General features: G+C 39.4%; 1 protein-coding gene across 1 annotated transcript in view; it reads right to left on the bottom strand.

The window, feature by feature from the left end:
- The window catches only part of LOC111154965 (collagen alpha-4(VI) chain-like), a 106,176-nt gene that overhangs the window by 69,162 nt on the left and 17,562 nt on the right, over positions 1-19,452 (bottom strand). Inside the window, exons 6-12 of the mRNA XM_022514923.1 lie at positions 17,820-18,365; positions 16,922-17,476; positions 12,967-13,301; positions 11,915-11,993; positions 8,721-8,866; positions 8,469-8,561; positions 6,238-6,291 (exon numbers count right to left, since the gene is read on the bottom strand). Coding sequence (XP_022370631.1) covers positions 6,238-6,291; positions 8,469-8,561; positions 8,721-8,866; positions 11,915-11,993; positions 12,967-13,301; positions 16,922-17,476; positions 17,820-18,365 — 1,808 coding nt within the window. The remainder of the gene's footprint in view (positions 1-6,237; positions 6,292-8,468; positions 8,562-8,720; positions 8,867-11,914; positions 11,994-12,966; positions 13,302-16,921; positions 17,477-17,819; positions 18,366-19,452) is intronic.

Here is a 19,452-nt window from a genome sequence, read left to right as displayed (position 1 = left end):
TCTTAGTGTGTACAAAATGCCAAATGCAAAACTTCACACACAGTAGATGTCAAGTAAATGTCCATTTCCGCCCCCTCTTCCTCATCTGCCTGCATTTTTAGGTTCCATACGTGGTGGTTAAGTTTCATCTGGAAAATTTAATTTTAAGACATCTCTTTACTCTTTTCTCCTCCACAGTGTTACCTGTCATGAATAATTGGTCGTTGCCTTCATTAGGAAATAGTTGCTATATACAAAACAAACGTCCCTAACGAAGGAGCACAAAGGGAAAATTCTTAAAGTTTATTTCTAACAAAACAAAACACTCTTAGGATGGCTATTATCAAAAACAAAAACAAAAAGAAGCTAGTGTTGATGAGCATGTGAAGAAACTGGAACATTTACGCACTTTTTGTGGGAATAGAAGAGTTCAGCTGCTGTGGAAAACATGATAGTTTCCAAAAAAAAAAAAAAAAATGATAGTTTCCAAAAAAAAAAAAAAAAAAAACCATATGATCTACCAATTCCACTTCTAGGTATACACCCCAAAGAATTGGAAGCTAGGTCTCAAAGAGCTATTCGCACACACATTCATAGCGGCATTACTGACAACAGCCATAAGGTGGAAGCAAGCCAAGGGTCCCTTAAGAGATAAACTGATTAAAAAAAAAAAGTGTCCTTATACATACAGTAGAATACTATTCAGCTTTAAAAAGGAAAGAGATTCTGATATGCTACAATATAGATGAATCTTAAGGATACTATGCTAAATGAAATAAGCCAAAAATACAAATACTGTATGATCCTACTTAACAAGGACTTAGAGTAGTGGAATTCATAGAGACAGAAAGTAGAATGGTGGTTGGCAGAGGCTGGGGATATGGGGTCATTGGGAGTTAGTGATAATGAAGACAGGGTTTCAATTTTGAAAGATGAAAAGTGTTCTAGAGATGGATGATGGTGGTTGTTGGCAACAGTATTAATGTACTTAATAACTGTACTGTACACTTAATAACTGAACTGTACACTTGAAAATGGTTAAGATGGTCAATTTTATGTTGTGTGTCATTTGCCACAACTAAAAATTTAAAAGAAAATTGTGAAGAAAAATTAAAAAACCTACTCTCATGACTTCTATTCCCAGTTTCTAAAGTTTTGGTTGTTATACAGACATAATTAGGTATGAGTTCTCCCAAAATTATTCTTTAGGAAAAAGGATATTTTTAAACTTGAGTTTTCACAAAGATTCTCATATTTCAGAATCATCTGCCCATTGCTTAACCTTGAACAGCATAGTGTTGACACCCAGGCAATGTTAATATTTGATTATTTATGAGATCCTCAAGGATATCACCTACCAGATTAGTTAAAAGAGAAAAAGAATAGAGGTTAAGTAATCTAAGAGAGATCACTTATTTATCGTATTTGACCGTGAGGTCTCACAATTTCAAATGTTAGATGCCATGCAAGCAAGATTTTTCAAAATCACTTTTCAAAGCAATAGAACTCATGATTATACTGTGAAGACCATAAAAATATTCTCACAAGAAAAATGAGGCAATCGGTTTTTGAAACTGAAAATAAATTTTCAGTGACAGACTTTATAAGCAGATCTAAAAAGCAGTTTATCTTAGAGATGCCTGGGTGGTTTAGTTGGTTAAGCATCTGACTCTCGATTTTGGCACAGATCATGATCTCAGGGTCATGAGATCGAGCCCTGCTTTGGGCTCCATGCTGAGTGTAGAGCCTGCTTAAGTTTCTCTCTCTTCCTCTCCTTCTGTTCTCCCCCTTTCTCTCCACCCCCCTTACACACACACACACACACACACACACGCACACACACACACAGTTTAACTGAAACAACTTAGACAGAAATTAACAAAATATATTCTAGAAAACCAGGTAAGGTGTTTCCAAAACAGAGTCTCCAGTAATGCTGGGAAAACTGATACAGAAACTCTGTGGGAAGAATTTTTAACACACTTGTTAAGCCAGAAAGATTATAATAAATAAAAAAATACACCACAGTGTTCTTGGGAAGGTTCACAAGTGGCATATGAAGGAGGGAAGGGGGAAAGGTGGCAAACATTTGGATAAACACTTGTTAAAATTAATAAAAATATAAATAATAAAAAAATACTTGATAAAATATGAGAAAGAGAAAAAAGAATTTCTTATTACATCACTTTACATAATGAAGACTTTTAAAATGTTAATGAGTAATTAAATAAGTCAAATAATATAAGTATACATTTGTCACCTATCCTTCAAAGTTTATATCTTCTAATTGGGCAAAAGAATGTTTTAGATTATTCTCATGAGAAAACAAGAATCACTTTATAACGGGTACCTACGTCAAATTGTTTTGAAAACAAAATTTGGGCTTACAGTGTTTTTCATTCAAATACTAAGCTCTATCCTGTTTAAAAATTGGTCTCCCATTTGTCCACACTAGTGGCTGAAAGCTAACTATAGCCATGATTCTATGGAAAGAATAACACGATCATAAACTGTTCAAATGCTAGGCTGGTTCAAGTTATTTTTGAGAAATGAGAATAATAACATTAGTATCTTATTTTGTAGATGAAATGAGGAAATGTATACAGAATGTTTAGCCATGCATCCAACACATATGAAGTCTTCAATAAATGTCAGCTAGTTTTGTTCCTACAGAAGTTACGTAACTGTTTTGGGGGACCCTAGATAATCTAATTTGATATATAAGGCTTTGATAGGTAACCAATGCATATTTAAACCACCATCTCATATGAGGTATATTTTGAAAATATATAGAATTCATGAGTCAGGCAGATGGTCTTTTCCAAAGATGGCCACGACAAAATCTCAGTGCTCTTCTGGAACCTTGTCACACCCACAGTCGAAAAGAAGGGTCTAATCCCCACCCCCAGCCACCTTGAATCCAGTCTGGAGTTAGTGACTTGCCTATACAAGTTACCACGTGACTTCTGAGGCTTCCTTAGAAGATTTGAGCTTAGCCTTGGTCTCCTGGAATCCTCCCTCTCAGGATGGACCCTGCCTAGTGGGAGCTCCCTCTCAGACCCAGCAGCCATACCTGTCCTTGGACCACCATGGCCCATCCTTCTCCCATCGCAGCCAAGCTCCAGAGAGTGAGAGAGGAAGTCATCTCTGCAGGGGGCCCTCCAGCTGCCTAGTCAGCCCAGCTGAGACCTCAGACACCTAGGAGACAGCCACCCACTCTTCCTGTCTTAGCTCCCCCCCACCACGCCGCGCCCCAGAGCCCATGGATATAATAAATTGATTGTTGTTTTGGTTTTGTAGGGGGTAGGGAGGAGGGGGGAGAAGAGGAGTAATAGATAACTGGAACAATGAATTAGCTCTTTGTCCTTATACGCTTTCAATTTGAATCTACAAATTACAGCCCCATTCTGAAGCCTGCTATCTGCAGAGAGATGTCTCAGTCATTACGCAGACTAATTTGACCTACTCTGGGGGGGAACAACATTAAAAGCCATTCAGGAGACAACATATTTTGTAGTTACCTTCTCTTGCAAGAAATGCAGGAAAAAAAAACGACACATGCTAGAGCCCTACACACCACACAGAGTACTGAACCCTTGCAATGTGTCTAGTCCAAACTGAGATGTGCTATAGATGTAAGATACACACAGGATTTCAAAGACAGTGTATTTCTAAATAATAAAATACTAACCATTTTGATATTAGTTACATGTTGAAATAATTATATTTTGGATAGACTGGGTTTAATTGTTAAAAATAACTTCACCTATTTCTTTTTATTGTCTTTAAGATGGCTACTATGAAATTTTAAATTCTATAAAATTATATGTATCACTCACATTTTATTCCTAGCTCTGTACTGGACAGTCTTTATAAACCACCATGGTTTTTAGGATGTTAAGACAGCAGAAAAGGGGGACAAAATTATCTCTTACTCTAGACAGACAAGGGCTTGTTTATGTTATTTGTCTGGAATTGGTGTCAGTGTTCCTAATAGGTTGGTAAGACTCTAAATTATTCTCTTAAATTTGGCCAGGCTCGGGGCGCCTGGGTGGCTCAGTGGGTTAAAGCCTTTGGCTCAGGTCATGATCCCAAGGTCCTGGCATCAAACCCTGCATCCAGCTCTCTGCTCAGTGAGCTGGATGCTACCCTCTCTCTCTCTCTGCCTGTCTCACTGCCTACTTGTGATCTGTCTGTCAAATAAATAAATAAATAATCTTTTTAAAAAATTTGGCCAGGCTCACTGAACCATAGGCCAAGCAGACAGATATAAAATAACATTTCTAGGACATTTTAAAACATCATAAAAATGGAAAGGAATATTTTCACCATACCTGAACAAAATAGCAAAAATCCACAGCCCACACTTTTGAATGTATTTCTAACATCAAAGACTATAATTGCTGAGGCAAAATAAAGACAGAAAAGTTGAGCAATTCTCCCACAAATATAATCAGAGAAATGAATTGGCTGATATAGCTCCCAATAGCTGCATTTCTTTTTCTAATTTCTGATGATTTTCCAAGTTCCAGCAGCCTAAATATTCAGAACAGTAAAACAATGCGCAACTCTGAGGGGGCAATGAGAACATTAATGCTTAGATATCCCAGCAGTTTGAAAAGTGTGGTCCAAGGACTCCACAGGTCCCCAAGACCCTTTGGGAAGGGGTGCTCACAAAATTAAAACTACTTTTCCAATTACACGAAGATGCTATTATCTTTTGTAACTCTTATTCTCTTCCAAGTGTACAGCAGAGTTTTTAAGAAACCACAAAGCAAGTGATATCACAACCGACTGAACACAGAAGTGGACATTTGAATCTAGTTATCTTCTAATAAACCAGATATTGAAAACATGTAAAACAATGCCACTCTTCTCACTTATCTATTTTGTTTTGGAACATATAGTTATTTTTCATTAAGGAATGTCTCATTTATATTAATGGCTTGTTTTTGTTATTTGGGAGTAAAATAAATAAATATTTTAAAATTATTTCCATTTGGGGGCTCCTGGTTTGCTCAGTTGGTGAGTGACTGACTTTTGATTTTGGCTCAGATGATCTCAGAGTCTTGAGATGGAGCATGGTGTCAAGACTATGCACTGGGCATGGAGCCTGCTTGGGATTCTCTCTCTCCCTCTGCCCCAACCCTTCCCCATGAGCTCCCTCTCTCTCCCTCTCTCTATAAAACAAAATAAAATAAAATAAAATAATAAAATTTTCTCCTTTTTAGTTTCTAACGTAGTAAATATCAACAGACAGAAACTATATCAACAGATGTTTTCTCATCATCCCATCTAGTTTTTAGTGTAATTTACTCTTTATCAGGAATTGAGTGAAATGTTTCATATACATATTCTGTAATGTTTATGACATCTCTGTCAAGTACATACTATAAAACTTATTTTATCAGTGGAGAAATGGATGAGAAGATAGTTGAATATCTCGCCTTTTCTTTCCACGTTGTGTAAGTGATGTACTGACTGTTTGAATCTAGGCAATCTGAATAACCTTAGAGAGAGTAAAGGTGCCCTGAGACCGAAAGTTTGAGGACCAGTGGTATGTACATATCGACTTTAAAATAGACACCGTGGTAAAGTGGTTTTCCACAATTAAAAATTAACTGAAAATTATGGCATTTAAAAATCCTTTTGATATCATATGTTGTAATAAAGATGGGCCCCGTCAAATTCCAGTCCTTTTGGTAGCAATTCTCTCTATAATATACATTTTTCCCCACAGCTAATCACACGATGACTAACTTTCCCATGCCCAGGGATATATCCAGGCTTGTAAACAAACTTTTCGTGAGTAACTATAACTCTATCACCTTTTTGGCCACTCAGAAAGGCATCTGAGGGATCTTGTTATAAGAATGGCCTTAGTTCTCTTTAATTTATTTTGTTAAATTACTTACAAACACAGATATCTCATTAATAGTAACAAATTACCTGTAATTCAGCTCACAATTAATAATTACTATTACATATATACCCACTAGACACAGCCCACATTTTCAATTATCTCGAATTCAGATTAAAATGACCACCTTTCACCATTAAACACATTTTAGAGCCTGTATCTACAAAATTTGTCCACCTAACATTTGTTATAAAAAATGATTATTTTTATATAGATACTTAATCCCATTTTAAATGGCATAGATTAGAAAAATCTTCATGACTTAAGTGCAATTATTTCTAATATTTGACCCATTTTACCATATTCCTTCAAATTAAAAAAAAAGAGTCAGTACTTACATGTCCACCTTCTTCACCAGGATGACCAGGTAATCCATCAGCACCTGGCTTTCCCTGAGAAAAAAGGAAAGCAAAGGAAATAACTTGGATTCTAAATCCTTTTCTTAAATCTATATGAAATAAAAATTGTTGTTAGTAGGGTCCTGGGTGGCTCAGTTGTTAAGCCTTCACCTTCAGCTCCTGTCATGATTCCAGGGTCCTGGGATCGAGCCCACATAAGGATCCCTGCTAGGCAGGAAGTCTGCTTCTGCCTCTCCCACTCCCCCTGCTTGCATTCCCTCTCTTGCTGTGTCTCTGTCTCTGTCAAATAAATAAATAAATAAAATCTTTTTTTAAAAAAAGTCTAACTCTTGATTTCAGCTCAGGTCATGATCTCACCATCATGAGATCAAGGCCCACATCCAGCTCTGGGCTCAATAAAGCTTGAGATTCTCTTTCTCTCCCCCTCGGTCCCTCCCCACTCAGGCTCTCCCTCTAAAAACAAAAATAATAATAATAAATTCAAAAATTTCAAAAAAAAACTGTTACTAATAGATACCTTTTTCTTGTTGAGTTGGTATTTTATTGAGAATCAACTAAATGTCGAGCACAATGTGTAGGGACATGAAGAAACAAATACTTTTGGCTTCTTTTTTTCTGCACACAAGTAGTTTTAATTTATGGAAAGTTTTTTGGGCCATTTTCCTTAGAAACCCATCTCCTGAATGTATTCTTCTAATAGAAAATCAGTCTGGTGATTATCATGCACAAAAAAACTTGAATTTTAAATGAACATATCTTTATTCTGTTTTTGGTTTGTCCTGAAGTGAAAACTTGAATACCTGTTTGTCTTAATAGCTGGCACGTCAGCCTATTTTTATTTTTCTAAAATACCATTTTACCACTCTATTCTGAAAATCCAAACAAAAACTAGTTTCTAGTTAAATGTTTTAGGAACACTGCACCTCTTAAAGAGATCTTTGACCTCGTTTTTCAAAATGTCAGTAAGCAAAGGTGTTACCGTCTATGCTATTTATGAGAAATGGTTGTTTATTTCTGTCCGACTCAACTGTTTAGTCTCTTCCAATCTCTTTCTCTTCCTCTTTTTTACTTCTTCTTAGATAACCAAACACACAAACCATTTCCTCTCAGGGAACTTCGGCTTGCCATGTCTAGCCAGATGTGTTTATTTGATTTAAAAATAGTAAATAAGATATGGGAGCCATATTCTCTTTGGGATCAACAAAGACATGAATATCAATACAACCACCACTGAATTCTTAGAGACAGAAAGAGCAGAGAAGTCAAGTATTCAAAACATTCCCATTTTTGGCCTTTGTGGATGAGTCCTTGAGTTACAAAAAAATATGTCAAGAGGTTCCCAAGCTTAATTTCCTGATTCTCCAGTCTGATATTTAAGAACAATGCAAGGGGGAAAAATCTTGTGCTAAGGCATATCTACAATTTTTCTCAAAAAGTCATTATATACTTTATACTCTTCTAAATCAAGATTGATGTGCAAAGTCAGTCAGAATTCCAACAACCCCACAGAAAACCATACAAAGAGAGAATGTGAAAAGATGGGAAAAGCCAATGGGTTTGATTCAACCTTACATGAGGATTTGTGATGATCCCACCATCATAAAACTGTAGTTCATGTGTGAAGGGTACTCGTGTTCCTGCATAACTGAGGACCATTTTTAATGAGATTTATTCTCCTTTAATAGTGGGATGTGGTAATTTTGCTATCGCTTCACTGTGGAGTTAACAGAAAGACGTAAAGTGACCACTCGTGAACCAGCGATTGCATCTCTCCACAGTTTAATGTCACAGAATGGAACAGTCAGCTTGGAGGGGAAGAGGCAGTAACCCCTGTAAAGAAAGAAGCTGGTACACAAGGGAACATTTTGTAGACAAGTGAAAACCTCTATGCAGCAGGAGAGTATGTGAAACTTGTCTGTGAGATTATTTATCAAATAAATGTGAGGGGAAAGCAAAATATAATGGAAAGAACGTGAGCCTTGGTGTCAGGTAGACACAGGGGCTTAAGTCCCAAAATGGCTCTTTGTACCTGTGTGACTTTGGGAAAGCAATGTCCCCTCTGCCACACCTGCAAGGTAACATTCACCTCGAAATTTTGTTAAAGGGCATAATTAGCAAAGGTGTGTTAAAGACAGAACACAGGGCTTGGTATGCAGTTGGTGTTGAAAAACTCTCTCTCACCCCCACCATCCACGTCTAACAATTCTCACCTTGCTCCCGGGGTTCCCACTATCGCCCTGGTACCCATCTTCTCCAAAACACTTTATAAATACGTTGCAGCATCTTCTTTCCACAATTGAGTCCTGAAAAGCAGAATTCATGTAACATGATTTCTTTTTTTTCATCTCTGTTAACCTGTGTCATATGACGCACTAAAAAAGACAAAATTCCCTCTGGTTTTTTAAATTATTAGGGTGAATAGACATAGCGAAGGACGGTATTAGAAAGGAAAAAATACTTACAAGTTGCTTCAGTAAGATGCTTGGGAGGGATTGCAGTGTGACGCTCAGGGGCTGGTTATATATGAATCCTCTGCCAAATTCTAGCTCCTGGAGCTCTTCTAATTTATGCACACCTTCCAGGCCAATGAAGAGGAGCCCAGAGAGTCCTTCAAAATACCGGCAGGTGAGTGCTCGCTTCGGCAGCACATATACAAAATACCAGCAGGTGGGAGAGTTACTTGCACATCTTTTGAACGGTCTTTGTCCTGGCCCTAGACAGTCGTGTATCATCTCACCCTTCCTATATTCATCACCAGTCTTGTCTCAAACTGTATTTTGGACCAATGAAATGGGAGCAGAAGTGGCATGTGTCACTCGCTGGGAGAAATTTTCAAAACAGTGCATAATTTGCCCAATTTCCTGCCCCCTGCCACAGGAACAGGCCCTCTTTCAGCCTGGGTCCTTAAGGGATGAGAATGAGACACAAACGAATGGTTATAAGGCCTAAGATAAATATATTCTAGCTAATTTAAGCCACTGGGATTTGAAGGTTGTTTATTATTGCGGTGTGAGCCCATCCTACTGAGGAAGGCACTAAAACATCATGTGGATTTGCCCACATAACAGAAAACAAATGGACAAGGACACTTTTCAGATTGGCTAGAAATCACCGTTCATAGAATTTCAGAATAAATAAATATTTGTTCATATTTTGAACAGTAAGTTCACACACACACACATACATACATCAGCTTTTGGCTATTGCAGACAAGCTACTTAACAATCTTGTGGTTAAAAAGTTGTTTACAACACATAGATCAATGGAACAGAATAGAGAGCCCAGAAATAGACCCTCAACTCTATGGTCAACTAATCTTCGACAAAGCAGGAAAGAATATCCAATGGAAAAAAGACAGCCTCTTCAACAAATGGTGTTGGGAAAATTGGACAGCCACATGCAGAAAAATGAAATTGGATCATTTCCTTACACCACACACGAAAATAGACTCAAAATGGCTGAAGGATCTCAATGTGAGAAAGGAATCCATCCAAATCCTTGAGGAGAACACAGGCAGCAACCTCTTGGACCTCAGCCGCAGCAACATCTTCCTAGGAACATCGCCAAAGGCAAGGGAAGCAAGGGCAAAAATGAACTATTGGGATTTTATCAAGATCAAAAGCTTTTGCACAGCAAAGGAAACAGTTAACAAAACCAAAAGACAACTGACAGAATGGGGGAAGATATTTGCAAATGACATATCGGATAAAGGGCTAGTGTCCAAAATCTATAAAGAACTTAGCAAACTCAACACCCAAAGAACAAAGAATCCAATCAAGAAATGGGCAGAGGACATGAACAGACATTTCTGCAAAGAAGACATCCAGATGGCCAACAGACACATGAAAAAGTGCTCCACATCACTCGGCATCAGGGAAATATAAATCAAAACCACAATGAGATACCACCTCACACCAGTCAGAATGGCTAAAATTAACAAGTCAGGAAATGACAGATGCTGGCGAGGATGCGGAGAAAGGGGAACCCTCCTACACTGTTGGTGGGAATGCAAGCTGGTGCAACCACTCTGGAAAACAGCATGGAGGTTCCTTAAAATGTTGAAAATAGAACTACCCTATGACCCAGCAATTGCACTGCTGGGTATTTACCCTAAAGATACAAATGTAGTGATCCGAAGGGGCACGTGCACCCGAATGTTTATAGCAGCAATGTCTACAATAGCCAAACTATGGAAAGAACCTAGATGTCCATCAACAGACGAATGGATAAAGAAGAGGTGGTATATATACACAATGGAATACTATGCAGCCATCAAAAGAAATGAAATCTTGCCATTTGCGACGACGTGGATGGAACTAGAGGGTATCATGCTTAGCGAAATCAGTCAATCGGAGAAAGACAACTATCATATGATCTCCCTGATATGAGGGAGAGGAGATGCAACATGGGGGGTTAAGGGGGTAGGAGAAGAGTAAATGAAACAAGATGGGATTGGGAGGGAGACAAACCATAATTGACTCTTAATCTCACAAAACAAACTGAGGGTTAATGGGGGGAGGGGGGTTGGGGGGGTGGGATTATGGACATTGGGGAGGGTATGTGCTATGATGAGTGCTGTGAAGTGTGTAAACCTGGCGATTCACAGACCTGTACCCCTGGGGATAAAAATATATTATATGTTTATAAAAAATAAAATTTTTAAAAAAATTAATTAATTAAAAAAAAGTTGTTTACAAAAAAAAAAGTTGTTTACAGTTTCTTAATTATTCCTCAAAATAAATTTCTAGAAATGGAAACCTGATCTAGCACGTAGACAAAGTTTGCCATCTTTTGTCAAATGCTTCAAATTCCCTTCCAGAAGATCCACAACATTTTAAACTTCCTGTGTGGTGAATCCAATTGGGAGCAAGTTATCACAGCAAATATTCCAGCACCTTGTTAACCAAGGGAAAGCATCATCTCAAGAGGAATATTCTGGACATACTCTACGGAGAAGGGAGAGGGGCACAGGGAGCTTGAGTGACTGTTGTTCACCTTGAGTTTGCCTTCAAGCTTTTATATGACACAAAATGGGAACAGAAGAGCAAGGGCATACAGCTCCACAGGTGGTACTGCCCAGCTGAGGGAGTTGGGGAGCCCTGAAATCCAGCCAGCCTACTGCTTTTCAAGCCAAGTGCCCAGGCACTGGGTTGCATACACCCAGAGCATTGGCATCTTGTTCTGATTTCACCAAGATGCCATAGAGACTAGTAGCAGCCCTTGGAGGATGGAGAAAGAGGAAGAATTGATGAGCAAAGGAGGGAGGAAGGGCAGTGGAGAAAGCAAAGCTCACTTAAGGGTTATTCCAGAGTTTAAGGAAAAGAGACGTATGGACCGCTTGGTAGCCTGCAAGAGCAAATGGGACCCCATTTATCAGGAAGTAGGAGTTGCACATTCAACCCTCAAAAGCAGATGCCAGGCTGGTAACTGGTCAGTCCTGTCTCAGTCAGTGACCCTTGGTCAGTGTCGGGGATATGGGACCCAGGGTTCTCTCAACCCTGATTGATACAAAGCAAAAGCCTTGTGGGCACTGATCTCCAACCACCTGGGTTAGTCTGTGGAAGGCTTAATGGAATCCAGTACCATCAGGAAATCTGAAAGAGGATCTTAGACCCTCAGCTGTGGGAGGAACACCAGGGCAACTACAAGCACTTACCTTTGCTGCGGAGAAGCTCAGATGTTATCTTCAGTCTCTGGAAATTATCATCCAGTCCATCTGTAAACACTAAAAGGATCTGTTGTTTATGAGGGGTGGGGGGTGGAGGGAGAACAAGGATGGCAGGGAGGAAGAGGAGAGGGGAAAGATAAATGCTGGAAGTTACACATTTTGTAAAAATGCAAGGATAAGCTTAGCTTTTCTTGTGGTATCCAGCCTTTCACCCTGTTTCATTTCACCCATTTATTTATTTGTTATTTTATTACACATTCACTTTTACTTCAACATTTCCAAAGACAGCTGGCAAAAAAAAGAATTTGAACCAGCTTAATGTGTTCCCTTAAAAATACCTTCCAAAAATGGTCTTACAATGTTCAGCTTTATCAATGCAAAAATACCAAAATTTTAATGCAGTTTTATAATTAAAACGGGTTACATTTACTCACAGAAAATTTTAATTTAAAAGTGAATTCCATATTTTAAGAAAGAAACCCACTGAATGCATGATTGAAGGAAAAACTAAAGGTAACTTGCAAAGTCTGGGGATGTCATTTCCTAATAAACATCACATAAGACCTTTTCATCTCTGCAGTCTTTAGTGGGGTGTAGTTCTTGGGCACCAGGAAGGGAGGACCACTGACAAGCCATTAGCTAGTTACTAAAGATAATTCAAAGACTGGAAAAATAATGGGCCCTACTCTACTTGATAGTCAGTGACGATAAGGAGCTGATATCTTCCAGGTTGTCTTTGGAATGAACTTGTACCATGGAAGAATCTGGATCTCCATGTTGTAAGCAACTTGAGGGCAGGGATTTATCCTTTTATCTCTACTAGCATTATTGAGCACAGAACCTCTAGGGCTTAGTAAATATCGGTTGATTGAATGAAAACATATCCTTTGTTGGTCTTTACTGAGTAAGATTATGGTTTTCCTCTGTGTAAGTGATTCTACTGGAGATTCTACACAGAGTTTATTGGCCTCAGTTACAAAAGCCTTATCCCTCCCACCCTGGCAATTGGTGCCATATCACAGGTTCTCAGCATTTATTACCTTCACTTTAGCAGAAGAGGGATGGATAGCATGATCTCCAAGGGACTGCAAAAAATCCGCATCCATATAGTTGCTTGTGGCAGTCTGATGAATTAAGAATGTCTGAATAATATCATTACTATACTTTTTAAAGCCTGAGTTGAAGATAAGCTGGCCATTTGAGCCAGGGACCAAGTAGCGGAACATCAAGTCAAGGCCACCAGCATCACTACAGCTGATGTTGGAAAGCAAGGCCAACTGTTGCATCACCTCTGGCAGTAACCCTTGAAGCTTCTGCTGAACTTGTGTTGTGGGAGTGGAAATATCAATTCCTATGGACAAATCTATGTTGCATCCTTTAAAGGTGGAAGAGAAGAAAATCAAATTAGTCATCAATAGATTCATGACAGAGCCCAGAAGACATTAGCCAACCCTGAAGAAGAATTTCCAGCCAACACACAGAAATATAAGCTAAACAATGGCAGTGATTATTTAATTTGGGGGCTGGTTTGTTACACAGCAAAGCTAACTGATACAACATACATACAACAGAGGTGTTTCATACCTCTGTTCCTCTGCAGATCTTATTCCCTCCAACTGAAGTGTCCTTTCCCATCTCCTCCACCCCATTCTGGCTAACCCAAACATGTTCTTCAAGTTGCAATTCCAAAGACAGCCCCTCCTTAAAGCCCTCTCTGACTCATTTTCCTAGGTCCTCAGGTTGACTTACCAAATGCCCCTGTATGACCATGCTACTTTACTTGAACTTCTCTCCTACTAACCAAAGATTCCTTCATAGTAGGGATTACATCATCTTACTTTTCCAATGCCTAATACAGATAGATGTTCAGTAAGTGTTTGATAAATGAATAAAGAAGGGAATATAAATGAGCCTTGAGTCTCTTTCAGCACATGCTGTACTATTTCTTTCTTCCCAAGAAGTTTCTTTTCTCACTCACCACCTCTGCACACGTCTTATTTCAGGGGAGCATATTAGAAAAGATCAAGACTTATGGGGCGCCTGGGTGGCTCAGTGGGTTAAAGCCTCTGCCTTCGGCTCAGGTCATGATCCCAGGGTGGGATCGAGCCCCACATCGGGCTCTCTGCTCAGCAGGAAGCCTGCTTCTCTCTCTCTCTCTCTCTCTCTCTCTCTGCCTGCCTCTCTGCCTACTTGTGATCTCTGTCTGTCAAATAAATAAATAAAATCTTTAAAAAAAAAAAGACTTAATGTTTCTTCTATCTGAAAATTGTTAAGCACTACTGGAAGAGTGTTGTAAGAATCTGAAAACCCACTGATCTTTCATGCTATACACACCCGCCCACTGGTGAATAATAAGACTGTGCACAGAATTCCAATGGGGAGGCCAAGCTGATCACAGATGCACCTGAATTAAAATCTGGACAAATGACTTAAAATGTAACTTAACAATCATAAAAGGGCCACAATTATTAACTACTTCTGGACAACAAGCATAACATGCAATTGTCTGGGGCAAGCCAAGACATGTGGACATTTTCTCCTTAGACCAGCACACACTGGAGTATTTGGCTCAGAATCAATAAAAAAAAAAACTGCAGATTTTAGGGGAGAAATTTGAAGAAAATAAATAAATACTGGCTGGACCCTTAATCAGGGAAAATGGTCATAAACAATGTCTCAAAGTTTCTCACGGATCTGAGATCCAGGGCTGAGCCATTATTTTTCCATCCCCTAAATAATACACTCTGTGCTAGGTGACCAAATGCTTCCAGAATTACCAAGACAGAAAATGCGCTCCTTTCATATAAAATCTTGATTTTGTTTTGACTTTTAAATCTCTAATTGAAATTCACCAAAAGGAGTTTTCACAGATGTAAATCCCATTTCTACATCAGATCTCATTTCAGAAAAAAAGGAATTTCCTTTCTGCAGTATGGTATATCATTCCAACACTTCTAATTTACATTTTCCCCCAGAAAATGTCAGTTGGCTTTATTCTGTAAATGCAAGAATATGCAAGCATTTTTTTTCCCCTGTTAATGGAGAGGGTTGAACCTTGCTAGGTAATCTCTAAGGTCTTTATGATTCAGGTTTATGATTCTAGAATTCTAGAATTAATTAGGTTCCAGCCATTATTGAGGTGCTCAGCTAATTTTATCAAAAATTTAAAAGACAAATCTGAAAATGAATGTAAATCCTAATTTACTACATGGTACAAAATAATCTGAAAAAAGAAGTTAGAATCCTGTATCTCTTAGCCTGCCTGGAATAATTCCTAGGTACATATAAACAAACAAACAGAAATGGATTTTACCTCCTGAAAAATCTGAACTACATAATGCAGGACAACCCATAATCCATGCTTATTTAAAAAATAATTTCACATATCCACTCTTTTCGATTGATCTCTGAATTCAGCAAGGACACGGCAAAGTGATATCCTTTATGCAGTAAAACAAAAATATCAATTTAATACTCAAGAAAATTAGCTCCAGCTTTCAACACCAAACTTCTGGAAAATCCAAACCCTGGACTCCCACTACTTCTTATCGGCATTTCTTACCTCTTCCTTGCTTTTCTCATTTGGTAATTTGGTATCATAGTAATAGTATCTGCTTCACATGGGGTTGATGTAGGAATATTAAGCTTTATGGGTTTCATTATACACTCCTTTATACAATTTCATACTATAATATGCTTTATTATACTATACTACACTTTACTATGTATTACTATACTGTATTATACCATTGTATACCATCCTATGACATTCTACACTATATCATACTATATTAAACTCTTCTATACTATACTACCTTTCGTGTTGCCTTACAATATCATACAATACTGTACTACACCACACTACACTATACTACACACTATACTATACTACCCTCCTACTCGAAGTGTAATTTGAGTACCAGCAGGATCAGCATCACCTGGGAATTTGTTAGAATTGCAGAATCCCACCCTAACCTACTGAATCAGAATCTGCCTTTCAATGAGAGCTCCAGGTGATTCAAAAGCATATTCAAGTTTGAGAGGCCCTCTTCTGCTCTACCATGCTGTTCCAAAAAACAGTATAGAACAATACCTAGTATACAGACTCTAGAACAAGACGGCCTCAAGTTTAAATCTCAGCTGTGCTATTTACTTGGGCCAAATAACCTGATTTTGCTGTGCTTTAGTTTCCCCAACTGTAAAATAGTATCTATTTAATAAGGTTATGTGAAGATTAAGTGTTTTAATATGTGGAGGCCAATGGAATCGCTCCTGGCACCAAAAAGAGACCATCTAAAGGTTAACCATTCTGATTATAATGTGATTTGCTGGAGAATCTCACTCCCTGTGGATAAGAGGGAGAGTTATCCATAAAGATATGCTGAGGGTCAATGGCATGTTTTAAGGCAAGTCTTGGAGGAAGAGCAGACCTAGACTGTTGGGAGGAAGAACACCTCTCTCTGGACCTTTTTAGGTTTTAAGTTTTAGGATAAAAACTTGAGGAGATAAAATGGTGTTGAGGATTACCTCAGCCATAGCAAAGCTTCCTGGCAACAAAGTAGAGAGGCCTCTGTACAAAGCCATGTAGAAAAAGACCTGTTCAAAAGAGCACCTATGTACCTGCTATTATTCTCTGCTTCTATTTTCCTTCTGGTATGCCCAAATCTTCAGTAAATTGTGTTTACATATTCTAGTCTGGTTCTTCTATCTACAAGGAATAAACCTAAGGGTTGTAAGGATATTCTAGAGACAGAATTCTGAGAAGGTTCAGGCCCCTGGAGTCCAGAGTGGAGACAGCCATGAAAACAATTGAAAGAAACCCTAGGGAAAGGTGAACCACAGCATCCGGGGTTCAGGCCCACTCTCCTCCCCTCAGAGTGACCCTCCCTCCCTCCTCCAGCTAGAAGGATCAGTTTCATTTTATTAATAGAGACAACAGCATCCCTGACACTTACGATGGGCTCATAGATCAAATAACAACCCTCTGTCACTCACCTTGTTGAAGGCAGACCTTAAGAAGAATTTTCTTCTCCAAGTTCTCCAGGGACTCAAAATTCTCTTCATAGTATACTTTCTGTGGGTCATCAGTAATCTGCAAAAGCTGAGCACTTTTGGCTTCTCCCACCCCAATGGCAAAAATAATGATGTTCCTGTCCCTGAGAGCCTTGGCTGGCATGACTACATCATCCTGGGCAACCCCATCAGTGATCACAATCAAATACTGTTGAACATTGGGTCTCCCTCCTCTTGAACTGTCAAAAAAAGGCAGAGTGAAATTCAGGGCTTTCCCAGTGCGGGTGCCATCATTCATCTGCTGAACATTTGAGATGGCTCTGTGGATGTCCACCTTTGAGGAGTATTGGTCAAGCCTAAATTCTTCCCGGGGGGCTGAGCTGAACTGCAAAAGGCCAATCTGAATTTCATCAACACTAATATCAGCTTGGTTGACCATCCTCTTCACGAATTCCTTCATCTTTTCAAAGTTTTCCGGGGAGATGGATTCCGAACCATCTATCAGGAAGATGATATCAGCTTGCCTATTCTTACAGGCTGGGGACAAAAGGGAGAACAGAACATTCACTCAGAGTCTGAAACTAATAAACTGTAAGTCCCCAGGGACAGTCCAGGGTGGCATATAGACAACATGAAAATATTTTTAAAGGGGGCGGAAAAGGAAGTCAATGAGATATATTTTCTGTGACCCAGCACAAAGGAGGCACAGCTGATAAAGATAGAATCTAACCAGCTTACTTCATTCCAGGTCGTGGTCACTCTGTGTCCATCATTCACTTTTGGACCCCAATGAGTCCACACTTTGAGAATGAAGCCTATCTAATTAGATTTGATACATATACTTGGAGGGAAAGAGAGACTAGAAAGAAACGACGCTTACTCTCTGAGGAGCAGATGTCTTGTACCACATCTTTTTGGATGGCCTTTAAGGAATCAAACTCAGGCGTGAAAAATATCTTGTCTTTAGCCATCTCCTTGAGCTCCATAACATTAGCATTTTTTACTCCTATAGCATAAATGGTGACTCCTTCTCTCCTCAATGCCTCTGCAGGCTCAGCCACTGGGTCCTCAGATTTACCATCTGTGATGATGATGAGGTACCAAGGTACATTGCTGCGAGTGGTATTCGCAAAGACCTGAGCCATGCTGCTCAAGGCCTCACCAGTCATGGTGTCCCCTTTCTTCTGCTGGATGTCATCAATGGCTGCCTTCAGCCCTGACACACTGGAATACTGGTTGAGGATGAAATGAATATCAATTTCATCCGAGTACTGAACAACTCCAAACCGTACTCTGTCAGGCCCAATTTGGAACCTCTTTATGGCTTCATTCATGAACGTTTTCATTTCAAGAAAATTGTCGTGGTTGATGCTGCTAGAGCCATCGACGAGGAAGTAAATATCAGCCTTCTCCATGTGTACACAGTCTAGACAATAAGAAGGAGCGACCTATTAGAATGGGGTGTGACATAGCCCGTAGCCAAAGCTGTTCATCCTGATCCCCACCCATAGGCCCTCAGCTCTCATTGTCCCCTTGAGAGCGAACAGCTTTCTACTGAAAGTACCCATGACTCTGCCTAGGGATATTGTTTGACCAGAAGCAAAACCAACTACATAGCAGGCAGACTGCAATGCCTGGGAGTGAGTTTGGAAGCACCACCAACTAATTCTGAGAGGGGAGTAGTGGATACATACCCAGCTCCCTTGCCCTTTGGGTGGGACAACTCTGAGGTGAACTCTACGCAATCTCCCTGAGTCCCCAGCAGAACTGAGCCCCAGCTGCCTACAGTAATTACCTCATTAATTCAGCCTCAGTTGGCTGCCTTCCTTTCCTTTCTCAAATCTCCACCCGCCCCTACCATATTCCTGGGGGGCACCTCCCAGATAAATCACTTGCATCCGTATCCTTGTCTCAGAGTCTGTTTCTCAGATTCTGTTTCTGGTGAACCACACTTCAGACGTGAAGTAAGTAGTACTTGATATTTCTCAAATGGGGAAGTTGAGGGGTGCCTGGGTGGTTAAAACCTCTGCCTTCAGCTCAGGTCATGATTCCAGGGTTCTGGGATCGAGCCCCGCATCCGGCTCTCTGCTCAACAGGGAGCCTGCTTCCTCCTCTCTCTCTCTGCCTGCCTCTCTGCCTACTTGTGATCTCTGTCAAATAAAAAAATAAAATCTTTAAAAAATAAAATGGGGAAGTTGAGGACAAGCCAGAGTAAAATATCAGGACATATTTGAAGTTAGGAATCTTCTGAGTATCCAATAGTCCTGTGTCCCATGCAAGTCAGCCTTCTTAAAATATAGGTAGGCAAAAGAGTATACTTTCTGAAACCTAATTAATTTAATATAAAGCTTTCTGTTTTAAATGAGCCTTACTTAAGTGAATCACTCTGTATGAAGGCTTAGACTCCAAAGGGCAAGATAGTTCTACGTTTAGATCCTTTCTCAACCACTTGGTATCCAGGCTTGCCCCTTTGCGTCTCAATTTCCTAACCTGTCAAACAGCAATCTTAACAC

Source organism: Enhydra lutris, unplaced genomic scaffold, assembly GCF_002288905.1.
Source record: "Enhydra lutris kenyoni isolate GAN:26980312 unplaced genomic scaffold, ASM228890v2 scaffoldscaffold39, whole genome shotgun sequence".
Classification (NCBI taxonomy): Eukaryota; Metazoa; Chordata; class Mammalia; order Carnivora; family Mustelidae; genus Enhydra; species Enhydra lutris.
Note: the sequence above shows the minus strand (reverse complement) of the source record. Positions and strands in the feature narration are given on the sequence as shown.